Source organism: Bufo gargarizans, chromosome 2 (assembly GCF_014858855.1).
Source record: "Bufo gargarizans isolate SCDJY-AF-19 chromosome 2, ASM1485885v1, whole genome shotgun sequence".
NCBI classification, from domain to species: Eukaryota; Metazoa; Chordata; class Amphibia; order Anura; family Bufonidae; genus Bufo; species Bufo gargarizans.
Window position 1 is genome coordinate 11,412,101 of NC_058081.1, and position 18,350 is coordinate 11,430,450.

The following is an 18,350-nucleotide window of genomic DNA, read 5'->3' on the forward strand; positions in this document are numbered from 1 at the left end:
TTTCCTTCTACTGAACTCTTTGATCTACCTTGTTCCAGCCTTGCCTTGTTAATCTCTGTGATTCCTTGCACCTGCTACTTCCTCTTTATAACCCCAGCCTCTTGCACCAGATCCCTGCTGGTTATTGTTCTTCTGGACTTGATCCTGCTGCATCTACTGCTGTTCCTCTGTTGCTACTGCTACCAACTCGACTGCTGCCGACCTCGGAATTGTCCCCGACTACTCTTCTGCTTGTCCCTACCAACTGAACTGCTACCACCGTACCCGATCCGGATTGTCTGACCACGCTCACTGCCGCCTGCCCTGACCCACCGCCTGCCAACCGATTACGCCTCTGCCTGACTTCCTGCAACTACAACCTGCCTGCGGTCCTTGCCACTGGGCTCCCACCTCCAGCCAGCTGTCCTCTGACTCAGGTGAGCCTGTAGGATTGTAACAGAATAACCAGCCTAAAAATGGAGTCCGCGATGGCCACCCTGCGCAAACAAGTCTCCGAACTTCAGGAGTTTGGCACCTCTGCCCAAAAGGAAATGGCTCAACTTCAAGGCGCAATCCAGAGCCAACAGAGGGAAATTATTGACTTGCAGCGTCAACTACTGGACGTACGCGGCGCGGTCACAGACACCCGCATGCCTCTCCCGTCAAAGTTTAACGGCGATCGGCGCCAGTTTCGGGGGTTCCTCAACCAGTGCCGTATCTACTTTCAGATTCAGCCGGGCTCCTTTTCCTCAGACAGAAAGAAGATCCTGTTCATCATTAACCTTCTAACTGACGAGGCCCTGGCATGGGCATCCCCATATGTGGAATCCCACAGTCCCTTATTAAATAACCTAGACAACTTCACCATTGGGGAACGACAGCTTCCCTGCTCTGCTCTGCTCTTCTCCGGAAATTTCATGGACTTGACCTTCGCCCATGAGAACAACATACCACTGGTAACCAGGGCAGCCCCCATCGATCTGGAAACCGTCGATGGGACCCCGCTCTCTTCTGGGCCGGTTACGCACCAAACTGCTGATCTTCAACTCCTCGTCAAACCCGATCATCAGGAAACCATTCACTTCTCCCTGATCACATCCCCTAAGTTTCCGGTGATCCTAGGCATCCCTTGGTTGGAAACCCACAACCCCTTGGTGGACTGGGACGCCCGCTGCATACGGTTTCGCTCGGACTTTTGTTCTCAGAACTGTTTACGTGAATCCGTCCCTCCTCCGCCCGAAGAACCTACCATATTCGGACTATCCACCAAGGAGCTTTTACCCCCTCAATATCGGGAGTTCCAGGATGTCTGTGACAAAAGAAATGCAGACAAACTGCCCCCACATCGGCCTTATGACTGCCCGATTGAGCTGCTACCTGGAGCCGAATTACCCTTCGGCAGTATATACTCCCTCTCCGAGCCGGAACTCAAGGCCCTGAAGGAGTACCTTGACGAAAATCTAAAAAAAGGTTTTATCCGACCTTCCACATCTCCTGCAGGGGCCCCTTTCTTCTTCGTGGAGAAAAAAGACTCTTCTCTACGCCCTTGCATAGATTATCGAAAGCTCAACAACGTTACTGTGAAGAACCGGTACCCTCTCCCCCTGATTTCTGAACTCCTTGAGAGACTTCGGGGGGCAAAAGTCTTCACTAAGCTCGATCTCCGAGGAGCCTACAACCTGGTCCGAATTCGCCCGGGGGACGAGTGGAAAACTGCCTTCCGAACCCGCTACGGTCACTTCGAGTATCTGGTCATGCCTTTCGGCCTCTGCAATGCCCCTGCTACCTTCCAACATTTTATCAACGACGTCCTCAGGGACATGCTTGACCAATTTGTGGTTGCATATCTGGACGATATTTTGATTTTCTCAGAAGACCCTGAACAACATCGTGGGCATGTCCGCAGGGTTCTACAGAAACTCTGTGAACAGTCTCTCTATATTAAACTGGAGAAGTGTGAATTTGAACAGACTTCCACCCAATTCCTCGGCTATATTATTTCCCCGGAGGGCTTAAGTATGGATCCCCGGAAGATCCAGGCCGTGACTGAGTGGCCCGCCCCGAAGAACGAAAAGGAGGTCCAGAGATTTATAGGTTTCGCAAACTTTTATCGGAAATTCATCAGGAACTTTTCAAAAATCATCGCCCCAATCACTCAACTAACAAAAAAGACTGACCCCTTCATGTGGACTCCGGAGGCACAGGAGGCCTTTGCTAAACTGAAGTCCCTCTTCACCTCTGCCCCAATCCTGGCCCACCCAAACCCTGAATTACCATTTACGGTCGAGGTGGACGCCTCCGACACTGCGGTGGGCGCAATTCTGTCTCAACGTTCAGGGGAAAAGATGCTCCTACACCCTTGCGCTTTCTTCTCCCGCCAGATGTCCCCCGCTGAACGGAATTACAACATCGGGAATAAGGAACTGCTGGCAATCAAGGACGCTTTTACCGAGTGGAGACACTTGCTGGAGGGGGCCCACAATCCCATCTCTGTATACACCGACCACCGGAACCTAGAGTTTATCCGCAGCGCCAAGAGACTCACCGCCAGACAGGCCAGGTGGAGTCTGTTTTTCTCCAGATTCAATTTTATTATCTCCTATCACCCTGGATCAAAGAACGGCAAAGCGGATGCTCTCTCAAGGATGTTCTCTGAACCCTCTCAGATCAATGAGGCTCCGGCCGGTATCCTTCCCGACAGAAGCATTCTAGGAGCCACCTACTTGAGGGAACTCCTGGGTTCCCTCAAGGAAGGGTATGAGAACGATCACCTCCTCACCTACCCACCTGGAGCTGTAAACCTTACTCTAAAGGGTGGCTACTGGTTGTACCGGGATCAGCAGTTGTACGTACTAGAATCTGCACGACTTGACGTACTTAAACTCAACCACGATTCCAAACCGGCCGGCCATCTGGGTATCAGAAGGACCCAGGAGCTCCTCTCCCGTTTCTTCTGGTGGCCAACTTACAGAAAAGATACCGAGAGGTTTGTCTCCTCATACACGACGTGTGCCCGCAACAAGACCCCCCGCTCCTCCCCCGTGGGCCTGCTATGTCCACTCCCGGTTCCCTCCCGCCCCTGGGGTTCAATCTCCATGGACTTTATTGTGGACCTTCCTCCCTCCAAGGGTATGAACACCGTTCTGGTCGTCGTCGACCGTCTCACCAAAATGGCCCACTTCATCCTCTGCAAGGGCCTACCTACCGCCAAACAGACGGCCGATCTGGTACTCCGAGAGGTTTTTAGGCTACATGGGGCCCCGGACGATGTAGTTTCGGATCGGGGAGTACAGTTCACTTCCAGGTTCTGGAGAAACTTCTGTCAAGCCCTTGGGATCAAGGTGAACCTGTCTTCTGCGTTCCACCCCCAATCCAATGGGCAGACCGAGAGAACAAATCAAATCCTTGAGCAGTATTTGCGCTGTTTTGTCACCCATCTGCAGGACGACTGGCTGGACCACCTCTCCACGGCCGAGTTCGCCTATAACAATGCGGAGCACAGTTCTACCCAATACAGCCCGTTCTACGCTAACACTGGCCTACACCCAACCTTCATCCCTCATTTGCCCATTTCCACCACAGCCCCAGCTGTGGCTGAACGTCTTGCAAATCTACAACAGGCACAGGAAAATATTCGGGACAATTTACAACGAGCCCAGAGCCGCTTCAAGCAGGCAGCGGATAAACACAGCAAACCCGCTCCGGAATTCCAGGTAGGAGACAAGGTGTGGCTCTCCACCAGAAACCTAAGCCCAAAGGTTCCCTCCCGGAAGTTGGGCCAAAAATACATGGGTCCTTTCCAGATCACGGCTCGAATCAACGAAGTCACCTTCCGACTCGACCTTCCCGACTCCATCCGAGTGCACCCGGTTTTCCACTGCTCTCTCCTGAAACCACATGTTGAGAACACTTTCCCAGGCCGCCACCCCCCTCCTCCTCCTCCGGTAAGAGTACAAGACCAGGAGGAATACATTGTGGCCAAGATCCTTGACTCCAGACTCCACCGTGGAAGGCTGCAGTATCTAGTTGGGTGGAAGGGCTATTCCCCCGAGGATAACTCTTGGGAGCCGGAGGAAAATGTCCATGCCCCCAGACTGGTAAAACCTTTCCACCAAAGATATCCCGATAAACCATCATCTACGGTGCCCAGAGGTCACCTTGGAGGGGGGGGAAGTACTGTCAGGATTCAAACCCATGACCGGACATGTGCCAGGCGGTAGCTCTAGCCACTAGACTACCAACCCTTCTGGACTTTTCCTTCTACTGAACTCTTTGATCTACCTTGTTCCAGCCTTGCCTTGTTAATCTCTGTGATTCCTTGCACCTGCTACTTCCTCTTTATAAGCCCAGCCTCTTGCACCAGATCCCTGCTGGTTATTGTTCTTCTGGACTTGATCCTGCTGCATCTACTGCTGTTCCTCTGTTGCTACTGCTACCAACTCGACTGCTGCCGACCTCGGAATTGTCCCCGACTACTCTTCTGCTTGTCCCTACCAACTGAACTGCTACCACCGTACCCGATCCGGATTGTCTGACCACGCTCACTGCCGCCTGCCCTGACCCACCGCCTGCCAACCGATTACGCCTCTGCCTGACTTCCTGCAACTACAACCTGCCTGCGGTCCTTGCCACTGGGCTCCCACCTCCATCCAGCTGTCCTCTGACTCAGGTGAGCCTGTAGGATTGTAACACTATGTGTCAACTAATCCTGCTTCTGCAATGGATCTCTGGATTTTCCGGATTGTTAGATGAGACAAGGCTGATTTCTCTGTGGATGCGTCTAGTCGGGGGTCTAGGACTACATTTAAGTCCCCACCCAGAACTTTCACCCCCTCAGAAAAATCACTAAAGAGTGTCAGTGTTCTTTTGAGCCATGTATGTTGTAACGTGTTGGGAGTGTAGATATTGCCAAACGTGTATGTTTGGTTTCCTATATTCCCTTTTAGAAATATGTATCTACCCTCTTCCGCTTTAAGGTCGAGCGCACCTCCAAGGGGAAGTTTTTATGAATAGCTATTGAGGTACCTTTTGTTGAAGAATCGGGTGCCACACTGTGGTACCATTGATTGTATATGGATCTCGGCAAATTGGGGATATGGTGTTTCTTGAAGTGGGTCTCTTGTAGTAGTACTACGTCCACCCGGTGTTTGCGCATGTGTTGGATGACTTGGCCCCTCTTGGACTGAGCTCTCAGACCTTGAACATTAAAGGAACATACATTAAGTGATGCCATCACATTGTTGAAATGTTAGTGGATACTTGTTTGGAGTGGACCTCGCCGAAGCAGACATGTCTTTAAAAAGCTAATTTTTCAAACATAGCATAAAAATGAAAACATTAAATGTAACAAAAGGAAGTAACATTTCAAGGTGCAAAATAAACTTATAGCTCACTTTCAACACATTTTTAACTACTAGTAATATGCTCAGGTGAAGTGACATATCAAGGAGCTCGTGCCACAGGCTATGTGTATAAGGATCAGCCTGTGGAGATTGTTAAGGGAGGGCGTCGGTGTGAGCAATTTTAGGACCTTAAAGAAGGGTATGGGCAGGGAGTTTAAACATATCATAGATGAAATGATAAGGGTAAAAGTATTAGGACTGTTAACAATACTTGAGCAGCTTATAGTAATATATCTACCCTCTATCAGGGGCAGTATAATGAAAGCTCGGATGATAATCAATAATGCAAGGAGATACTCATTCTTTATTGTCCTCTATTATTTTCCGGGGGGTTAGCTTGTCCAGCTTTCTCTTCACCCGTTGTTGTTGTCTCAGAGGATGAGATGGCGTCCACGGAGCAATGAATAGGAGTGGCAGAAGGTCTGTCAGGTTCTGGGCTGCGTTCCAGTCCGGAATCTCCAATGGCTCCATGTCTAGGGCTTGATACATGATCTGCAGGTCCGCAGGTGATCGGATGGTTATCTTACATCCAGGGGTGTTGATCAAAACACCAAATGGGTGTAACCAGCGGTAAGTTATGTTTCTGTCCTTAAGGGAATTTGGTAAAGGCTTTAGAGCTCTCCTCTTTTGTAGCATCAAGGAGGAGAGGTCCTGGAAAAGTGAGATATTAGCCCCTGCAAATGTGAGCGGAGTTGGTGTGCGGGCTGCTTGCAGAATTTTTTCTTTCGCCTGAAAGCTTGCTAGATGGCAAATCACATCTCTAGGCGGCTCATTGTGTCTCGGTAAAGGGTGCAGCGCCCTGTGTGCTCTGTCCATTGTGAGATTTATAGTAGAATCTGGGCCTAGTAGTAGTTTAAAGCGCTCAGTTACTGATTCTTGAGACTGTTTCAGGGAGGCCATTTATGCGAATATCGTTACGTCTTCTGCGATTATCTTGGTCCTCGACCATGTTATATAAGTGATTGATGTGGGTTTGAACGTTGTCCAAGCTGTGTGAGACCGCTGCCCCAAAATCTACTATGGCCCCCTGGTTATTCTCCACTATCTCCACCCTTTCAGTCACTTGCCTCAGATCTCACTTGATTTCCTGCAAGTCTTTCTTTATTGGGCTCCGGGCTTCCACTAGCAGGTCTTTCATAAAGGCTCTCGAGACTGGGAGATGTTCTTTTCCCGGGTGGTTGTCAGATTTGCTGTCCTGCTCTGCTTCTGGGTCTGCTGGGAAATCCCCTCCAGCGCCATCTTTCTGCTCTGCCTGAGTGAAAGCGAGTCGGCTTTTCTCATAAATTTATCAATATTGCAGACTATTTGCCCTGGTTTTAGTGATCCCGGTGTGTTCCTGGGTCTCTCCTTTTTGCCCATGTTTTCTTCTGATTTAAAGCTGATAAAGCCCGTTTTCCTCCGGTCCCGTGCAGAGCTCACACTGACATGTGATCGCTGCTCCGATGCCAGGCTCCGCCCCCCTTTTTTCAAAGTTTAAATGTATTTTTACACTATTTAGACATAAAAAACCTATACATATGTGGTATTGTTGTAATTGTACTAACCCAGAGAATGAAGGGAATGGGTCAGTTTTGCTGCAAAAAAAACACAGTGGGAACAAAACTCATAAATCTGTGGAGGAATTGCAGTTTAATTTCCAATTCCACCCCTCTAGACATGTCCAGGCTTGCATTATTCAGATTTGGGAGGGGGGAGGTGAATGGGAGGGAGGAGGCGAAGGGGAGGGATGAGGCGAAGGGGTGGGGACCTGTCAAGTGGACGAAAGGGGCGTGTTGACGAGAGGGGTTTTGGTAGACAATGAAAAGGGGCGTGGTACTTGTCACTTTTTGATGAATAATATAGAATCTTCACTACTATTGTGTAAAACTTTATTAAATAAGAAAAAGTATACATGTTAGGTATTGCCACGTTCGTAACGACCTGCTCTATAGAAATATCACATGAACTAACCCATCAGGTGAACGCAGTAAAAATAAATAAATAAAAACTGTGCCAAAACCACCAATTTTTTAGGTCACCTTGCCCCATAAAGTGTAATAATAAATGATCAAAAAATCATATTTACAAAAATATGGTACCAATAGAAAACTTCAACTCTTCCTGCCAAAAATGAGCCTTTGCACAAGACGATTGGCAGAAAAAAATATATATATATGGCGTTCAGAATATGGAGACATAAAAACATAATTTTTTTAATGCTTTATTATGTAAAACTGAAACAAAGAAAGTAGACATATTTGATATCATCGCGTCCGTAACAACTGGCTCTATAAAAATAGTGCATGATCTAACCTGTCAGATGAACATTGTAAAAAAAAAACTATGCCAAAACATACATTTTTGGGATACCTTGCCTCACAAAAAACATAATACAGAGTGATTAAAAATCATATGTTCCTCAAAATAGTACCAATAAAATTGGCACCTTTTCCCCTAGTTTCCAAAATGGGGTCCCTTTTTGGAGTTTCTACTGTAAGGGTGCATCAGGGGGTCTTCATATGGGACATGCTGTCTAAAAACCAGTCCAGCAAAATCTGCCTCCCAAAAACCATACAGCGCTGTTTTCCTTCTGTGCCCTGCTGTGTGCCCTTACATCAGTTTACAACCACATGTGGGGTGTTTCTGTAAAGCTCAGAATCAGGGTAATAAATATTGAGTTTTGTTTGGCTGTTAACCCTCGATGTGTTAAAAAAATTTTTTATTAAAATGGAAAATCTGCCCAAAAAGTGAAATTTTGAAATTTCCTCTCCATTTTTCTTTAATTCTTGTGGAACACCGAAATGGTTAACAAATTTGTAAAATCAGTTTTGAGTAACTTGAAGGGTGTAGTTACTACAATGGGGTCATTTATGGGGGGTTTCTACTATATAATCCCCACAAAGTGACTTCAGACCTGAACTGGTCCTTAAATATTGGGTTAATATTGGAGAATTGCTTCTAAAATTCTAAGCCTTCTAACGTCCCCCAAAAATAAAATGACATTTACAAAATGATTCATACATAAAGTAGACATATGGGGAACACTCTACATGCATCATTGTCCCAAATCTCTTTCCTTTCCTGCCCCGATAAGGCTGTAAATTACTACAATGACACCCTAAGAAGCACCCTGGACAAAGTAGTGCGCCCTACCCTCAGAACCTTCAAACACAGACCAAAGCAACCCTGGCTTACACCACAAACTCGCTTCCTCAAGTGCTGCTCCAGGAGTGCTGAAAGCCTATGGCGGAAAACGCACACCCCCGAGAATTTCCTCTATTACAAATTCATGCTACGGACCTATAACTCTGCCTACTTCACCACTCTAATCTCCTCACTGTCCAACAACCCCAAAAAAAAACCTCTTTGATACTTTCCAATCCCTCCTCAGTCCTAAAGTTACACCCACCACAGACCTTTCTGCTGAAGACATAGCCGCCTACTTCACAAGGATAATAGAACATATCCGTCATGAAATCAGCTCCCAGCCACTAAGTGCTATTCACCCCCCCCCCCCCCCCCACGCATCTCCTCTGGCTCACTGTCCACATTAAATCACGGAAGAAGTGTCCAGGCTCCTCTCTTCTTCTCGTCCTACCAATTGCGCCTCTGATCCCATTCCCTCACACCTACTCCAGTCTCTCTCTCTCCGGCTGTCACCACTCACCTAACAAAAATCTTCAACCTCTACTTCTCTTCTGGTATCTTTCCCTCTTTCAAACACTCTATCATTACTCCATTAATAAAAAAAAATCTTTCAACCCATCCTGCACAACTAACTACAGACCAGTCTCCAATCTTCCCTTCATCTCTAAACTCCTGGAGCGTCAGGTCTACTCTCGCCTTACCTGCTATCTCTCTGATCACTCTCTCCTCGATTCACTACAATCTGGTTTCCGCCCCCTGCATTTGACAGAAACTGCCCTCACCAAAGTGACAAATGACCTCCTGACAGCAAAATGCAACGGTAACTACTCTCTGCTCATTCTCTTTGACCTCTCTGCAGCTTTTGACACTGTAGACCACCATCTCCTGCTCGCCATGCTCCAATCCATCGGCCTAAAGGACACCGCTCTCCTGGTGTTCTTCCTATCTCTCTGGTCGCTCTTTCAGTGTATCATTCGCTGGCTTTACTTACAAACCACTCCCCCTCGCTGTTGGAGTTCCTCAGGGTTCAGTCCTAGGCCCTCTCCTCTTCTACCTGTAACAGGGTGCCGAAGGTCTCCCATTAGCCGCAGACCTGCTGCTTAGCTTCGGGAGCAAGGATCTGTGTTTGACCTCGTTCCCAGGGCGGCTTTGCTAGCTGGGAGGCTCCCTGCTCCTAGGTCTGCCTTGAGTGACGAGCTGATCACTCGGTGCTCGACTGGTCGGTCTGTCAGTCATGTGGCAGTGAGATGGCACTAATATAGTTATGTTCAGCTGACACTGGCACATCGTTCATTTCAGCTAGCTTAATACCCTTTAAGGGACTATATACAAAAGTATGTGACTATAAATAATATTATAAGTGATAACCAGCACGGGTTTACCAAGGACAGAAGTTGTCGGACTAACCTGATTTGTTTTTATAATGAGGTGAGTAGTAGCCTGGACAGAGGGACGGCTGTGGATGTAGTGCTTCTGGATTTTGCAAAGGCTTTTGATCCTGTCCCTCATAGATGTTTAGTAGGTAAAGTAAGGTCTATAGGCTTGGAAAGTATAGTCTATAATTGGATAGAAAACAGGCTGAAGGACCGTGTCCAGAGAGTTGTGGTCAATGATTCCTATTCAGAATGGTCCCGGGTTATAAGTAGGTTCAGTGCTGGGCCCTTTATTATTAAATTTATTTATTAATGATATTGAGGACGGGATTAATAGCACCATATCTATTTTTGCACATGACACTAAGCTGTATAGTACTGTGCAGTCTACGGATGATGTCCATGAACTACAAGCTGACTTGGGCATCAACTTGGCAAATGAGGTTCATTGTGAATAAATGTAAAGTTCTGCATCTTGGTAGTAATAATCTCTGTGCATCATATGTCCTACGGGATGTAACACTGGGAGAGTCACTTATAGAGAAGGATTTAGGTGTCCTTGTAGATCATAGATTGAATAACAGCATACAATGTCAGTCAGCAGCTTCTAAGGCCACCAGGATATTGTCATGCATTAAACGAGGCATGAACTCGCGGGGCAGGGATGTTACCACTTTACAAGACGTTGGTGCGGCCTCATCTGGAATATGCAGTTCAGTTCTAGGCACCAGTCCACAGAAAGGACTCACTGCAGCTGGAAAAAGTACAGAGGAGAGCTTACTCTACCTTAGTGGAGAAGTTCCTCTCACAGGCGTCCCTTCCAACTCTCACCCAGCCACAATTGCAGTCCCTCAATGCACCATTTTTAATCACAGAAATCCAAAAGGTAGTTACATCACTCCCTATAGGCAAATCCCCAGGCCCTGATGGACTCTCTAATGAATAATTTCGCCAATTTCAACATATTCTTGTTCCCTACATGCTGGAAATGTATAATACGATACAGGAGCGACACTCTTTTTCCCCGGACATGTTGGAAGCATTAATAGTCACTATCCCAAAACCTGGCAAAGTACCTGAAACACCCCAGAACTTCCGGCCTATCTCACTGCTTAATTCCGAAATAATTTTTTTTTGCCAAGATCATTGCCAATAGATTAGCTCCACTCCTCCCTTCACTGATCCACCCTGACCAAACAGAATTTGTGACTGGTCGACAAGCATCTAATAACACCAGACGTATTGTAGACTTGTTTAATTACGCTGAAATGCATAATCTCCCAATGCTTGCAATCACATTATATCGGAAAAAGCGTTTGATCGCCTGCATTGGGATTACACATTTTCAACTCTCCGTCATATGGGCTTCTCGGGACAAATACTACAGGCTATTCACAGCTTATACTCCTCTCCCTCCGCGAAAGTCTGGGTTAACGGGGTAGTGTCAGATCCATTTGGAATTACTGATGGATCTAGACAGAGATGTCCCCTATCACCTCTATTGTTTATTCTGGCACTGGAACCCTTGGCACAGACCATAAGGAACTCACCTTCAGTAGCTGGAGTCGAAATAGGAGGAAGAGCCCATAAAATCACATTCTATGCAGATGATATCATCCTCACATTAACTGATCCCATCAACACTCTGGACACCACCCTCAAAATGATCTCACATTACGGATCTCTTTCCTACTATAAGATTAATAACACTAAATCTCAAGCTCTCCCCATCAACATGCCACCGAAGGAAGCGGCCTCTTTAAAATCCTTCCATGATCTAGATTGGCAAATATCAGAGATCCCATACCTGGGAGTTAAGATTACTTCGCCTTGCTCTCTTCTTTATAGTAGGAACTACCGCCCCCTTCTAGCCACCATGTTGAATGACTTTAACAGGTTCTCTATGAAAGCATTGTCCTGGGTGGGTAGAGTAGCATCTTTCCAAATGATGACCCTCCCCAAGCTTATATATTTATTTTGTGCCCTCCCAATTCCGGTCCCTACAACATTTTTCAAAAAAGCACAGATGATTCTGGGTAAGTACATCTGGAGACCAACCATTATTGTCCAAGAAAAAACATGCTGGCGGACTAGGCCTCCCTGATATTAAGGACTACTTCCGAGCAATAGCACTTTCCTTCGCCTGGGAATGGTGGACCCCAGATGACACAAAAGCCTGGATCCAGATCGAATCACACACAATAAAACATGCTACATTAAAAGATTATCTGATCCATTTGTTGTGGAACCCGTCCCAGCCACATAGCGACCTACTAATGATAAAACACGTTAGCAACCTATGGTCCACAATTCACAGAACACAGAAAGACTCAAACGCTACCCTCTTACCACAAGCCACTATAAGAACACTGGAACTAAACATCCCTGACATTAACCTGACAAATTGGCGAGGAAAAGGGATCACTTCCATATCTCAAATCATGTCAGACGGCCGACTCCTCACCGTTTATTCACATTGCCGCATACATAATTCTATAACTACCTGAGAATCCGGCACTTTATTGCAAAAATCATACAATCTCCACCCTCAATAAATTCTGACATATTGAGACTATTTCAATTTCCATCCCTCTTTAAAAGACACACCACGCGATATGTGTACGACATATTAGGAAATAAAGCCACTTTCACCAAAACTTTACCTATAAAAAAAATGGGAACTAGAATTAGGGAAGTCCTTCCTAGACGAGGACTGGGTTCTATCAGATTCCTGGTTTCTAGCTTCAAATACGTCACCCACTGCGAAGCGAGGCTTAAGACCCTCTTACATTGGTACTTTACTCCACAGAGACTGAATACAATCTACCCCTCATCCTCCCCCCATTCCTGGAGAGGATGCGGTGCCAGAGGCTCCCTACTTCACAATCTGTGGGCATGCCCCATACTCACCCCCTACTGGCACAGTGTCTTTGACTTGATTTCTGGGATATAAGTCCAGATTATAGAACCTCTTCCTGAATTGGCTCTCTTGTTCCTGGGTATAAACAACATCCCCCCAGCACGCAGGAACATTGTAGGACATATCCTACTTAGCGCTAAGCTGATTATTACACGTCACTGGAAGCAATTAGCTTCACCAACCATAGCTGAGGTCATACAGGAGGTCAACACGTCATGCAGGTATGAACCCTCAATGCCACCCACAATTATCTCCCTCAAATCCAGGAAACTCACTTGGGGCCTATGGCTCCACAACCCTAACTATTACCCCTGAATTACAGGGTTGCTCCACCTACCTAGGACAAGAGTGGAATAACGGAACTTCGATAGGCATGCGCTCCTCAACTATATTAGATAACGATCGCTTTTACCTCACTGCCCCTCTTTCCCTTCCCCCTTTCCCTCCCCCCCTTACCCTTCACTGCTACGGTCTATTTGTTACGGATTTTATCATACTCTACTCTTACTGTGCAAATTACCTATGTATAATGTTGCTTTATAAGCAAGCCGATTGTATAGGCATATATTGTTGTACATCAAAATACTACGGTATATGGCTTTTTCTTTCTGTTCCACTAAAACACCAATAAAAACGATTTACTCTAAAGTACAGAGGAGAGCGACTAAACTGATAAGGGGCATGGAGGGTCTTTGTTATGAAGAAAGATCAAAATAATTACATTTATTTAATCTTGAGAAGAGACGTCTAAGGGGGGACATGATTAACCTACACAAATATATAAATGGGCCATACAAAAAAAACAGTTCCATGTAAAATGCCCTCAAAAGACAAGGGGGCACTGCCTCCGACTGAAGAAGAAAAAGTTCAGTCTCCAGAAGCGTCAAAACTTCTTTACTGTAAGGACTGTGAAGCTGTGGAATAGACTTCATCAGGACGTGGTCACAGCAGGAACAGTGGACAGTTTTAAAAAGGGTTTAGATGAATGAGCCATTTCCTTCCTTGGTTGAACTTAAGGGACTTATGTGTTTTTTCAACCATATTAACTATGTAACTATGTACCCAATGACTGATCATTTCACTAATTTATTGGGTAATCGGCGGCACGTTTACGCCACACAATAATCACAAATGACCATTCCTATGAACTTTCATTATGGATTATCTGGCAGATTCTCAGTTTACCTATCATTCAGATTATGTTTTTCATCTTTTGATATTTTGGATAGAATTGTGCTGTGTCCACCCATTGGTGACGGTAACTAGTCATTATGTAGTAGGAGGCATTATTACAATTTTCATATTTTTCTAATTTCTCTAGGTGTACATCACTTTCTGGTCAGACACACAAATGACCTGATTTGTATTATAAAGGAAGTAAATCCGGTTGTAGAGGACCTCCGATCCAATCATCTACTGGCTGAAAATCAGTATGCAGATTTACAAGCGATGACCACACCTGAAGAACAGATGAGACTTCTATGTTCTATTGTCCAGCATCAGTTAGATAAAGTAAAGGATCAATTCTACATTTCTCTCTGGAGATACAACTACACAGCCATCACTGACTTGGAAAAATCTACAAAATCTACAACTTCATCATTGAGCAGCAACCCATGGTCAAACACAGCCTTAAGCAACGATCTACAGGACGGCACAGGATCTTCAGAATTATTCCATTCAGGTAACAGAAACCTTGTGGTGAAACTCTGAGTGGACTGTAATAACGTACAATTCATGTAGAGGTAAATGATCATGAGTTCAAATTTTAGTTTTTTTTAGCAAATTGACAATATGAGGTTATATATTTGGGCACCAATATACTGTAGCATAAAATAACACATGAGATCCTGTGGATAGCCCATAAATGTGTTGTTCTATGTATGGCTGCAACGATTACTCAATTAAATCGAGTAATTTGACATAAAAATATCCTCGATGCTAATTTTTTGCATCGAGGATTCGTTTGTGTCATGTAACCACGGAGCGGGAGTGAAGCACTCGCAAATAATCACCGCTCCGTGGTCACCTACCGGCCCGCACTGCACTGTACTGTACTGTATCCTGACACATCGTCAGGTCATAGTGCACGTAAGCGCACACTATGACCTGATGCTGTGTGAACCGCAGAGAAGAAGACCGAGGAGTTTTGGAGCGGCGCCCCTACAGGAGAAGTAAGTTTTAAACTGGGACTAGCTAGGAGCAGAGATGGTGGCACTGGGGGAGCTGAGGACATGGTGGACTGCTGGCATGTGGGGGGGGAGGGTGACAGCATAGAAAACTAATGGCACTGGGGAGAGCTGGCACAGAGATTATGGCACTGGTGGGGCTGATGGTACTGGGGGGCTGATGGCACAGAGCTGATGGCACTGGGGGGAGCTGACATAGAGCTAATGGCACTGGAGGGGGCTGATGGGTCTAGGGGAGCTGGCACAGAGCTGATGGCACTGGGGGGCTGATGGCACAGAGCTGATGGCACTGGGGGGAACTAGCACAGAGCTGATGGCACTGGAGGGGGCTAATGGCACTGGGGGGAACTGGCACAAAGCTGATGACAATGTATGGGTCTGATGGCACTGGGGGGCCGATGGCACAGGGAGGCTGATGGCACTGGGAGGAGCTGATGGCACAGAGCTGACAGCACTGGGAGGAGCTGATGGCACAGAGCTGAAGGCACTGGGGGGAGCTGATGGCACAGAGCTAACTGCACTGGGGGGAGCTGATGGCACAGAGCTGACGGCACTGGGGGGAGCTGATGGCACAGAGCTGACGGCACTGAGGGGCTAATAGCACTGGGTGGGTTGATGGCACTGGGGGGCTGATGGCACTGGGGAGCTGATGGCACTGAAGGGGCTGATGGCACTGGGAGGGCTGATGGCACAGAGCTGGTGGCACTGGGGGAGCTGGAAAGGGCTGATGGCAATGGATGGGTCTGATGGCACTGGGGGGCTGATGGCACAGGGAGGCTGATGGCACAGAGCTGATGGAACAGAGCTGACTGCACTGAGAGGGGCTGATCGCACAGAGCTGACAGCACAGGGAAGAGCTGATGGCACAGAGCTGTCAGCACTGGGGGAGCTAATGGCACCGTGTTAATGGCACAGAGCTGACGGCACTGGGGGAAGCTGATGGCACAGAGCTGACGGCACTGGAGGGAGCTGATGGCACAGAGCTGATGGCACAGCGCTGATGGCACTGGGGGGATCTGATGGCACAGAGCTGATGGCACTGGGGGATCTGATGGCACAGAGCTGAAGGCACTGGGGGGATCTGATGGCACAGAGCTGACAGCACTGGTGGGAGCTGATGGCACAGAGCTGACAGAACTGGATGGAGCTGATGGCACCGAGCTGATGGCACAGAGCTGATGGCACTGGTGGGAGCTGATGGCACAGAGCTGACAGCACTGGTGGGAGCTGATGGCACAGAGCTGAAGGCACTGGGGGGGCTGATGGCACAGAGCTGATGGCACTGGGGGGAGCTGATGGCACAGAGCTAAAGGCACTCAGGGAGCTGATGACACAGAGCTAAAGGCACTGGGGGAAGCTGATGGCTAGTTCTATGTAATATCCAATGATCACCTTACTCAGGACAGCAAAGGATCTTTATAATTATTTCATTCAGGTAACAGAAACCTTGCAGTGAAACTTTGAGTGTACTGTAATAACGTACAATTCATGGAGAGGTAAATCATCATAATTTCAAATTTTTATTTTTTTTTTGCAAATTGACTATATGAGGTTATATGTTTGGGGACCAATAGAGCATAAAATAACACATGAGATCCTGTGGATAGCCCATAAATGTTTTGTTCTAATTATGGCTGCAACGATTACTCAATTTAATTGAGTAATTCAACACAAAAAAATCCTTGATGCAAATCTTTTGCATTGAGGATTCGTTTGTGTGATGTAACCATGAAGCGGGAGTGAAGCACTTGCAATTACTCACTGCTCCATGGTCATCCGCCGGCCCGCACCACACTGTACTGTACTGTATCCTGACACATCATCAGGTCATAATGCACGTAAGCGCACACTATGACCTGACGCCGTGTGACGTCAGGATGACAGTGCAGCGTGCAGAGAAGAAGGCGGAGGAGCTGTGGAGCGGCGCCCCTACAGGAGAATTACGTTTTAAACTGGGACTGGCTAGGAGCAGAGATGGTGGCATTGGGGGAGCTAAGGACATGGAGGACTGCTGGCATGTGGGGGGGGGGTTGACGGCACACAGCTGACGGCACTGGGGGGAGCTGATGGCTCAGAGCTGATGGCACTGGGGGTAGCTGATGGCACAGAGCTGACGGCACTGGGGAGAACTGATGGCTCAGAGCTGACGGCACTGGGGGGAGCTAATGACACAGAGCTGACGACACTTGGGGGAGCTGATAGCACAGAGCTGACGGCACTGGGGGGAGCTGATGGCACAGTGGTCTGATGACTTTTTTAAAACATTCTTTTAATTAGTTATTTCTTATTAGAGTACTCAATTAATTGTTGGATTAATAGATAGATTACTTGATTACTAAAATAATCGATAGCTGCAGCCCTAGTAAGCATCAACAAGCATAGTGAGCATCTATATAAGCATCAACAGCAAGCAGTGTTCATGGGGGGGCTGCTTGAGACACACTGTTTGATAAGATTATGTAGAGGACAGTGTGCCCCCCCTCCCCTTGAACTCTGCTTGCTGCTGCCCCCCTCACACTAACACTCCCCCCCTTCTCCATTACCTTTTTTTTATTTTATAACTTTTGACAGTGCACAGCTGCACACTACTTACATTGTCTGTAGCTGTGCAGGGCACGCTCTCTGGAGACATTACCAGTCTCTGGGGATTGGAGTTAATCTCCAGGTGGTAAAAATTCACTGAGCCTGGCAGGCAGCGCGGTGGAAAGAAGTCCAGCATCCCTCCCACTCAGTCATGTCTCTGTCTACTGAGCTAGGCTAGCCAATCAGCAGCAGGCTATTAACATTGCTAAATGCTGATTGGCCAGTTCAATGCCCAGCAGACAGAGGAAAGTGCTGTGGCATAGGCTGGCAGGAAGATGGATAAAGTATGTAGGGGAGTGGGGCCCTGAGCACAGGGGAAGCAGGGCCCGTCTGAGCCCCAGATAGAGAAAAGTGATAATGGAGCCACAGCAGCTATTTTAGTGTAATTAGGGGCGGGGCCTTCCATCCACTCCAGCCCCTCCTTCACGGACCCCATAGCAGCTGCATGGTCTGCCGCTATTGTAGGTACGCCACTGGCATGGCTGTATGTTGAATCTGTGGGCAAAAGGTGAAGTGTGGCCAGGGTACCAATGTTGGCACCACTGACCTGCATTAACACATGCAGCATTACCATAAAGTGGCCTGGGGAAAAGTGGCGCTAATGTAGTGGTACAGCCTGACTCATCTCCTAGTGGCCCGCACTCTTTCTCCAGCAGTCTAGGCTTCACCACTTCAGTAGAAGGGATCTGTGCTTCCTTCCCATCGTCTACTGGTCCTGATGCTGCTGCTCCTCCTACTACATTTCATCACACATTTCGCCAGCAATAGATCATCGATA

General features: G+C 47.3%; 1 protein-coding gene across 4 annotated transcripts in view; it reads left to right on the forward strand.

The window, feature by feature from the left end:
• Positions 1-18,350, forward strand: part of LOC122927047 — a 126,041-nt gene that overhangs the window by 21,662 nt on the left and 86,029 nt on the right. For all 4 annotated transcript variants that reach the window (XM_044278602.1, XM_044278604.1, XM_044278603.1 and 1 more), the window contains exon 5: positions 14,122-14,484. In XM_044278602.1, coding sequence (XP_044134537.1) covers positions 14,122-14,484 — 363 coding nt within the window. The remainder of the gene's footprint in view (positions 1-14,121; positions 14,485-18,350) is intronic.